This window comes from Branchiostoma floridae, chromosome 17, assembly GCF_000003815.2.
Source record: "Branchiostoma floridae strain S238N-H82 chromosome 17, Bfl_VNyyK, whole genome shotgun sequence".
Lineage (NCBI taxonomy): Eukaryota > Metazoa > Chordata > Leptocardii > Amphioxiformes > Branchiostomatidae > Branchiostoma > Branchiostoma floridae.
This window is the reverse complement of record NC_049995.1, coordinates 14,138,704-14,148,940: the sequence shown is the minus strand read 5'-3', so window position 1 is coordinate 14,148,940 and position 10,237 is coordinate 14,138,704. Positions and strand designations below refer to the sequence as shown.

General features: G+C 40.2%; 1 protein-coding gene across 1 annotated transcript; it reads right to left on the bottom strand.

The window, feature by feature from the left end:
* Window positions 1-19: 19 nt before the first annotated feature.
* On the bottom strand, window positions 20-4,969 carry LOC118404181 (ABC transporter F family member 4-like). The gene is made up of 3 exons (XM_035803201.1): window positions 2,756-4,969; window positions 1,907-2,173; window positions 20-1,569 (listed from the first exon to the last, which is right to left on the bottom strand). The coding sequence occupies exons 1-3, from the start codon at window positions 3,608-3,610 to the stop codon at window positions 907-909; spliced, it is 1,785 nt and encodes a 594-aa protein (XP_035659094.1). The 5' UTR covers window positions 3,611-4,969; the 3' UTR covers window positions 20-906.
* Window positions 4,970-10,237: the final 5,268 nt, after the last annotated feature.

The window sequence follows — 10,237 nt, the reverse complement described above, 5'->3', positions numbered from 1 at the left end:
TGATATAAACAGCTCATGATCAAGTCTCCAAACAGTTTATTCAGTTCAGCGATGGGAAGAGATCATTAAGCATGATACATAATAAACACACAACAGATTCAATTGTATTGTTTTAACAAATTTACAATGGTGTGGTACAAAACATGGCTAATCTTGTGAGCAAATCTGGCAACATAATTCTAATAGCGCATCAGGAGGAAATCTAAGAAAGTACTACAAACAGAAAGAAACAAACATGCCAACACCCAGGATCAAACCCAGGCCGGCAGATCACAAACCCTATGCACTAACCACAACGCTGGAAAAGACTGACCAGTCAATTGGGATCATCATGGTTGTTTGATGGTACTTTAACCCCCACTACTCCCCCTTTTCTTTTTAAGATTTGGCCTTGAATCTTCGAGTTAGATATCCTGTGTGGCACATCTCTCGCTAAGCCTTTTACTCACAGTGTGGCACATGTTTTAGCCTGTTGCTCACAGGGTCGGTGTGGGAACCAAATTGAATGTAAGAAAGGAGTAGAAACAGAAAGAAACAACAGCGCGACACCTGGGATTTGAACCTGCACCGAATCCGGTCTACCAGGTCACAAGCCCAGCAGCGCTAACCACTATGCTACAAAAGGCTGACCAGCTAATTGGCAGAGGTTTTAGTCGCTACTTAAACCCCCCACTGTTACAGAAATACCAAAATGTTTTGATCAAACATTGATATATGATTATCAAGTTAACTACATTGTTCAATTATACTTGGTTCTATGAATGGAAGGACATTCAGACAGTCCTGGCAGTATTTGTCTTTGCAAAGAACATGTATGTAGGAGAAGTGAGTGAGGGCAAGTAATTCAACTACACTCAAGACAAAAGAAAGATTCTGTTCAGAAATATTCCCAAACCTTACAGTAGCTCACTTGCGAGAAGGGGGCTTGAACTTTTTGCATGTTTTGTCAGTCTCCTTTTTGTCTTTAACGTTAACTTTCCACTTGCCCTTACTCACTTCTTCTACCTGCAAGTTGTATGCAATGACAAATACTGGCCGGACTATCTTCTCGTCCTTTGTATCAGGAGTTACATAGTTATATTCACAATCTGCCATGGATGAGGGGGCTGGGTGGATGAATTTCACCTTCAATCTCCCCCCAGACAATACATTCTCCACTTTGCCAGGATACCACACCCCGGGAGCAGTGGGCCCCTCACCATTATACCACACGCCAACCCAGGTATCCAGGAGTACTGGGGGCTCACTGCTCCCTGCCAGGGCCGTCTGATCTTTCTGCAACTTACATGTACCTGTCACCTCTCCCTGCATTTCTTTTTTCATTTTCTTGAGTTCATTTTTCAGTCCATTCACGTCACTTTCTGTTGTCTCCTTTTTCTTTTTCAGTTCGTTCACTTCTTGTTTAGTCTTCTCCTTCTCCTTGTTCAGTTCGTTCACTTCTTGTTTAGTCTTCTCCTTCTCCTTGTTCAGTTCGTTCACTTCTTGCTTAGTCTTCTCCTTCTCCTTGTTCAGCTCTCTCACATCCCTTGCTGTCTCCTTTCTGCCAGCCTGGCTTTTAGTTGTAGTTTTCTGAAAACAAGACTGTTTTTGAGTGTAATGTATACATCTGCACAGGGCCTACAAAGTGAAGTTCTGGCCATCCATATCTGACCAGATGTGTCACAGCCTTTCAGTATTATAGTCAAGCATGTTACATCATAGCTGCCATGCTGGTGAACTGAACTCTAACTCTTTACCGTTAATCAAACAATAATTTCCTTGATGAAAAAGCATAAGTCTACAAGGTCTGAACAAAGATTTTTTTTAAAAATAAGGAAATATGTCATTAGGCAAAACAGCAATAATAGTGGTTCTATATCCAACAAAAACATGTTGATTGTATGGCAACAGTTGAAAAAGTACCCACCTTCTTAGCCTTTGCCTGCGCTTCAAACGTATCCTTGTCCATAGCTCCGCTCCGTAAGGCACTCAGCAGGCTGAATACCTCCTCTTCTTCCGACAAGCCATTGAGTGGTTTGAAGATGGTCTGACTAGGTTTGAGACTCCTGCCCTGCCCTTGGCACTGACCAGAAGTCCACTTCGACATAATGTCAAGGGCCTCCTGGTAGCACCGTGGGCTCATGGTAGCTACCGTGACGTGTGTCGCCATGTTGGACGATACTTCACGTACTCCCTGAAAAATGAAAGAGTAACATGTCATTTCCAAAACCACCATGAACATCACTGTGTAATCTACAAAATTATGTAGGTCATGAAGTGGAAGGACAGAGTGAAAATCTTAAAACCATAGAGCCAAACACTGCTTCCTGACTTTCTGACAAAGTAGTAAATGTACCACATACATTGTACATCGATTCCATAAAATGAATGGCTATTTTACCTAACATATATTATGAAATAAAAGGCATAAATGCTTTTGATTTTTTTATCCCAAGATGTATGATGACTAACACAGATCAAATCAGAATGTTTTATTCTCATTTTCAGGGCATTTTAGAACTAAGAATCATAGTCAGTCTGTACTGTTGAACTTTATTTAGGAGGATGAAGAGAAATATCTTACACTGAGAGTGAAAGTGTTATTTTTGCATCACATTAATGCTTGTGAAATACATAATCTTGTAGTATCTAAGGTGTGTAAAAGTACCCTTAAGGCCTAAACAGAAATTTCCACAAGTGAGATACAATTGTCCAAGGCAATAGGATAAATAGTATATAGTGCTTAGGGATATAGTTAAAGGCAATGTACACTCACTTTTTTCAGCTTCAGTTGTGCAGCAACTGCCTTCCTCCAACCCCCAGCATTCTTATTTAGCATCTGACTGTCATTGGCGGTGTTGACTTCTGGATGAAGGCGTCTCATTTTTTCAACAGTTTTCTCAAATTCTTGTTTCGGCTCTTCTCTCCCTCCTTTCTTTCCTTTGGTCTTCTTGTTCCCTCTTTCCATGGGCCTTTCTTCTGTTTCATCATCATTGTCATCACCATCATCTCCACTCTCCAGAGCTGACTTCTTCCCTTTTTTAGACACGTACCTTGGCTTTTTGGGACTGGGCGCACCTTCATCTTCATCTTCTAGAACACCTCGTCCCACTGCCCCTCCAGCTTCCACCTCATCCCCCTCGTCATCTCCATCTTCCCCAATGCCATCTCCATCGTCCCCAACGCCATCTCCATCTTCCTTCATGTCTTCTCCAGCTTCCTCTTCTTCCTCCATGTCTGCTCCCTTCTTGGAGGGAGAGGTACCTGGGGAGTCAGATTTATAGGCATACATGTCCTCTTCTGACTCTTCTTCTTCATCATCATCATTGGACTTGCTGAGCTCCTTCCTGATGCGCTGGTATGTTTCAATGAAGCTCAAGGCATCCCTAGCTTTCTCAAGCTGAACCCACTCTGTATTTGGTGGGGCTAGGTAGTCTTCCAGTTTGACCAACAACTTGGAGGGTGGAGCCTGTCCCTTGTGATAGGTACTTTGGAACTGAAATTGTATCAAAAAACATTTTTTACCATCACAGTGCAATATAGGAAAATTTGTACAGATGGCTAGTACTACTTTATAAAGTATAAAGATGTCATATACTGCACTACACTTCTTATGGTGTTGATATGACATCCCTCTTGTATAAAAGTTGAGTTTTGTTTCAGACAAATAGGATGTTAGGACAGCTGACCATCAACCCCAAAAAAGCAACAACAAAAATCTTCAGGTACTGTAGCAATAAGCTGGATATAACTCTTGCAGTAACATACAGTTGAGTTGGCTGGTTTGTATTTAGGTAAATAAATTCCCTTCCCATGGTGAAAAGCATGTGTGTACTCACCCAGAGAACCAAAGCGGTCGGGTCATCAAGCGATCTCGAGACATTCCGAACCTCATACCTAGCAGCATCATCGAAGTTGTCCTGGTACCCAACTTTCTTCAGGCCTGACAGGCCAGCAAAGGTATATAGCGACCAGGATGCCATGACAAGACAGAATATGACCTGAGTCTGAACTGACCTGAGTCTGATATAACAGACCAGAGGCTTGAGAACAGAGAATATGATACTTTGACCTCCAGTGTGCTGTGTCAGTGTGTGACAGGGCAGGGATTGGAATGTCCCAATCCCAATTCCCTGATGATTTTTCAACAGAATACTCACTGTGAACATTTTACCTTGGTCTTGCTATGCATTAAACTACATTTTGTACATACATATTAACATACGTACACGTACATTCTACTTGTGTGACCACAAACTAAAACATTTTGTTGTCATTTTCTGATTCAATGTTTCTCAAAGAATTAAAAGCCAACTTTGTGAAAAGGTGCAGGCATTAGCTAAGCAAGCTTTTTTCTGAGTTACACAATAACTGCTCAAGGAGTTACTCGTCTTGCCCATTATTGTAAATGTACAAAAGTTTGTAATTTTGGTTGGTCATAAATTTGGTTGGTCATATTATAAATGTAGTAGTAAATCAGTTTATTTACAATGTATGTCTTCTGTTGGAGTTGACTTGGACACATTCATTTTGAGTCAGGGCCACTGTTTTCTATATTCAAGCAAAAAAGTGACCAAAGAGTGGTTTGATAGGGGGCTAGCTACAGGCTGTTGGAAGGCCATTCCATCATAAGTATGTAACTCTTGCATCTTGCCCTTAAGTTTTTGTAGGTATACATGTAGGTGATCTTATATCCAATGGACAAACTTTGTGTCATGTGTGTGTTAAATCAAGAAACTTTCAGATACTTCAAGCATATAGTACATTGCTGCAATATGAAAACATGGTCTGAAATCGTTTCAAGCTTGCAAATGGAAAATTCCGGATCATGTACAGTATTAACAAAAGCAGCCATTCGCAATTGTGGCAACATCCAGGTGTATAATATGTAGTTTATTTGGAAGTTCATGCCCATAGGCTAATTGCAAGTACAGTCAAACCTGCCCGAGCGACCACCTCTTCTCAGCGACCACCTGGCCATTTCGACCGCTTTTTCTCGGTCCAGAATTATTTTCCCATTGACGTAAGCATTAAGCGACCTTTTCTCAACGACCATCTGGCCAACGCGACCGCGACCGACCCAAATTGGGACCCATAAGGACCGCATCATTTTCAAAATTGAGGTTTTCATCGATTTTTGATGATAACTAGCGCGATTTTGTGCCGAAATCGGAAAGTTTACGTCGGATTTTGGGGTTAAATTTACAGTTTACAGTGTGCGTGTTGTATTTGACATTAAAGACCTCGCTACTTTGCGTGCATTCAGTGTGCTTGCTATTTGCCATTAAACACAACGGAAACCATTTATACTTTGCATCGGGCATGTTTTGAGTCGATACTCTTCTCAGCGACCACCTGTCCAAATCGACCGATTTTTTCCGGTCCCCCGGGTGGTCGTCTTGGGCAGGTTTGACTGTACACTGCATAACAAGATAGGGAATATGCATGGAACAATATATTTATGATTATGAACTGTGATACATGTTTTTGTAAATATTATAATACAAAGAGACTACTGGAATACTAGTGTTGACTATATCTAGATAAGCTAGGTTTGACTATTTTTGGGCAGCAGAGGAATACAAAGACTTCCACTTTTTTTCCAATTGGGCTTTGTGATTTTAAGATCAGAGGAAAGTATTTTTTTTCGGTTCATCCATAAATGTGGGAAAGCTGGGGAATATAACTGTGATTTCTTTAAACAATGGAGTTTTTTTGGTGTGGTTAAATGAACAATTGGAATTAAGATGTGTTTCCTCTTTCATTTCCACTCTACATGCACAGTATATTTTGGTATTTTACAATTTTGTCACACACTGGTAATCTCTTATATCGCCCTCTTTCTATTTTGAGGGGATGAGAGCATCTATACACATATTTATTGAATATAGATGCTGATCAGCCACCGTAACAGTGGTGTTCAAGTACTGCCTATCGTCCTTGCCCAAGGGCACTAGTGCTTTTGTGGCGACAGCGATGGTTGTTTTACCACATACATTAAAAGAACAAAGTACAGATACATGTACTAGTAGCCAAAATTGTCATGTCACTGAAAGTCAGGATGTGATGAGGATCTGTGCTACATTTAGGAATACAGTTACCCAAGAACATCCATACAGTCTAGTACAATGTAAGATCTGATATGATGCAATACAGTACATTGTCACTGTGTCAACATGAAGTGGGTGGGCATATTTAATTATTTTCAGAAAAAATGTAACATCTGAGCATATGACTATGTTGAATACCAGAATGATCAGTTCTTTGAACTATGAGTCTATTCAGAATCGGGAATATTCTGTATTATAAAAATAATACACATGTACACTTGTAGTAAGCAGAGTCTGTGCTTGCTTTTTTGTGCATTTTTCTTATGATGGCCTCACAGTCTTTCCCTTTTTGGAAGTGCATTTCATGAAGTAATTTGAGCTGTCCTCAGGAATGCATGTCTTAAGCTGTAATTTCAAGCTGATGGCTGGCAAGGCTTCTTCTGGACCTGGGGTCATTCAGCTGACCCGACCTATCCCCTATATGTCAACCTTTTGTTTTCCTTAGAAGAGAAATGGTCTGGGGGAAGTGAAGTCTGCTATGAAAGAAAACTAAGTGATTAAGTGGTACTCTCCAAACATTGTTGGTGGGAGAAATTGTGAATTTTTCTTTATATCCCAAGTTATGTTCATTGGCCCCACCAAAAGGAAGATAACATAATGAAGTATGTAAAAGTAGGATCACAATTTCTCCCCATCAACCTCTGATGGGATGGGTTTGTTATTGTTATTGGGTGGGCCAACTTGTAACTCCTCTCCCTTCCCCAGCCAGCAGCTGACTGAAGTTACGAGGAGCTTACAATAGGCTAAAACAAATGCAAGGGTCTGACCTGGCTGCCATTTGGCAATGTGATAGCAGTTGCCCCATGGTGTGCGACCAAAGGACTATAGGTTTTGTACCACTCACACCATGGAGGACTGCCCTGCTGTTTTGTGTGGTTGTCCTCAAACATGGGACCTCCATTTAAGGTCCTATCCAAGGGACGGCCCTAACCAAAGTCACATGTAGGTACTCAATTTCACCTGTGTGAAGTGAGAAAACTTGATGTGTAAAGTGCCCATGGACACAAAATCAGGGACAAATCAGCGATTTTGAACCCCTTACATCTGGGTTCTGGTTCCTACCACACGATTCGAAACATTCAATGTAAATAAAGGTTTCAATATGGTACAGCTAAACGAGGCTGTACATTTTGGTCAGTGACCCTTAAATCACTGCCTTGAGTCCTTCCCACAGAAAAGTGCTCAGATGATCAGAGAAACTTTTCCAGTACCCAAATGTTATCATATGCACACTACATGAAATTTTATTATATTGGCCTTCCATTTCTTTTGCTGAAAATAATGAGGTTTTATCAACAATCATGACAAAATCTCATTGCTAGAAGAAACCATTCATTTGTGTACATTGTATGTTGCATTGACAATGGTCTCTTTTCAACTGGAGGTTGAGCAAGTGCCTACATGTGTGTATCACACAGGATCACAGCTGGGGGTCGGGTGGCCTGACTTGTGTAACAGGGGCAGGCATCTGGAGCTTGTCAACTAGACGTCACAATTAGCCTACTTTGCAGCTCATCATTCTGGCAAATGTGAAATGTGTACCAGATCTGCTGGGAACACTGGTGTGACTAATGGAGATTTTCTAGGAGTAGGCGAACCCAAAGCTATTAGGGCCCCATGTTTGTTTTAGCAATAATGTGGGTGGGACCGTAACACCCACAGTGCTGAATTCAGTAGCAGTCTTAAGTGTATGTTTACCAAGGATTAGTCACGGTGTACCAAGGGAACCTACCACAGGAAAAGTTCTCTTGTAGCTAGCCCAAACAACTACATGTAGATCATATTGAGTAACCTTTACTGCAGGACATGCAGAGCTGACAATGTTGAAATCACATACCACATGCTCTCTTACATGTTGCTTTACAATAGATGACGGAAGAAAACAATTAAAGAGAGACCTGATGCAACAAAAAAAGATTCACTTGTCATTGATGTCAAACCAAGGTGTGAGCTAGGGCTGAATCTGCACTTCTGAATGAATAAGCATCAATCCAGGGTACTGTGATTCAATGTTGTACAATTTGTAGTCTGATACAAAATAATGGATTTGCTTTGTTGCTACATTATAAACCCCCATATGCCACCAGGTGTAAAGCTACAAAAGCATCATGGACAGCGAAAGCTTTTTTTCTTGGCATCTGCCAGGAAACATACAACTGTAAATCTGCTGCTCCGTGCAGAATGTCCTTGATGCTAGGAATTAAACAAAAATGATTGCAGATTGTATGGTTTGTTGATTCAGAGGTACATGTAGCTGTCAGACAGTGGTTTCAAATTAAAACTTTTTTTCAAAATATTGCAATTTGAAACCAATAATGTCCATTGACTTCGTATACATAAATATCCTTATCTAAAAAAAAAAAATGGCACCTGGCCATTACAGTCACATTTGGTCGGTCCCTTGGATTTTTCCCATTGACCTAAGCATTAAGAAATAGTCTATAGCAGCCACCTGTCTAACGAAGCCACAGCCACATGCTTTCCAGTCCCGTAGATACAGAAACAAGGTGGGACCGTAACACTAATAATAATAATTCCGTAATACAGAAACACTGCCTATGGTGACCATCCAGCGGCCATATGTCAGCCTGCGCCCAGTTTAAAATCATTGCGAGGATTTGGAGTTCCCGACAGGGTCATTTTGGCAGAATCAGAAAGTATATTAGATTGCAAGTTTTTGTCGGCGAATCTACCAACATTACGCATAGCAATATCAATTATTTTCGTTAGATTTGTCTTTAGCAGGGTCAGTTGAATTTTGAGACGATCGAGACAATGTTACTTGGTGAGAAAGTTTAGTGGGTACTGAAATCATGTGTAACTTATTGCTCGTGGTTAATTGATCAATATTTTCTCTATAGTGGCCACCTGTCTATAGTGGCCACATTTCTCCAGTCCCTTGAGTGGCTGCTATAGACAGGTTTGACTGTATAGGTTATCTGCAGATAAAGGTGAACTAGTGTGATGTCACCTAGAGGAATTTTATTAGTAGACGTTACATTGACATTGTAAGTTGTCTAAGATACTGATAGAACCTGAGACTAATATCAAAATAAGTTTTGATAGAAAGTCAATGCTCAGATAAATCTCAATACTTGTACAGATTTATAGGCCTTTTGATATCATGCAACTGTGTATGGAATGAAATAGTGACTTTTTCCTCCCTCCATCCATATATTGTACCAATAACTGTTCAAGCTGACAAGACAGACAAGTACCACTTCCCAATCATGACCACCTGCCCAAAGCAAATGCAAGTCAGACCATCATCATTGCGGTCTGGCAGAATATTGCAACCTGCTGTTTTGGTGACAGGCTTTGCTCATTCCCTTATGTGGTTGTCTTATAGACAGGTTTGACTCTATTTAACTTTTCTACAGAAGTGATCTAATCATGGAAAGACAAAATAATATTGCTTTTAATTCAAAAGAGGCATCTGTATATTATCAATCAATAACAAGGAGAGATTACAATCTCCATTGCAAGATAGCACTGAAGGCCGCCTTGAAAGTTTATGATGACTGGTGCTGGTTATTATTTTGCAGGGATCTAAATATTTTGTCTGCACTAGAAGCCAAACTGCATTTTTTGCTTTCAACTTATGTGTCAATAGCACAATACAATTCATTATGATGGCTTTTTATATAATAGGCCAATTATATGCGCAAAATTGAAAATAAGAAGTACTTAGTCTAGCTACTCAGTGGCAACATACATTAATTTGTAAAGTTTAAAGGAGTCCTAAACTCTAAAACCTAAAAAGAAAGTGTTATTTTCCAATAGATTATGAATCAATGAATACACAATCAGCCTACTTTTTGCAGAACTTCACTTGTGGTGAAATATGCAACATGTGTTAGTACAACAATGTGACACTCACTAAACCCATGCAGACCCTACCCCATGTATTTCCTATACCTACAGACACTTCCTTTATCCTACATATTATTTTCGGCATAAATGAGGGCGATGTTTACAACAAGACGGTCGATTATTCACAAAATATCAAAGACAAGTTTTTAAAATCACCCCTCAAAGTGGTTTTGTAATCTAACTTTTGACAGGCCTTGTCAGACACATTGTATTCAGCCATATGCTGATATTACTTAATTCAATTAAAGAGTACGTGGGGAGTTGTTAAGAATTAA

What these genes read in the sequence shown, in the direction of transcription:
- LOC118404181 (XM_035803201.1), bottom strand. Translation starts at nt 3,610, where the DNA reads ATGTCATATCAACACCATAAGAAGTGTAGTGCAGTATATGACATCTTT. An exon ending in CACAACTGAAGCTGAAAAAA is followed by an intron (nt 2,174 to 2,755) that starts GTGAGTGTACAT and finishes TTCATTTTTCAG; the next exon opens with GGAGTACGTGAAGTATCGTC. An exon ending in CGCAGGCAAAGGCTAAGAAG is followed by an intron (nt 1,570 to 1,906) that starts GTGGGTACTTTT and finishes TCTTGTTTTCAG; the next exon opens with AAAACTACAACTAAAAGCCA.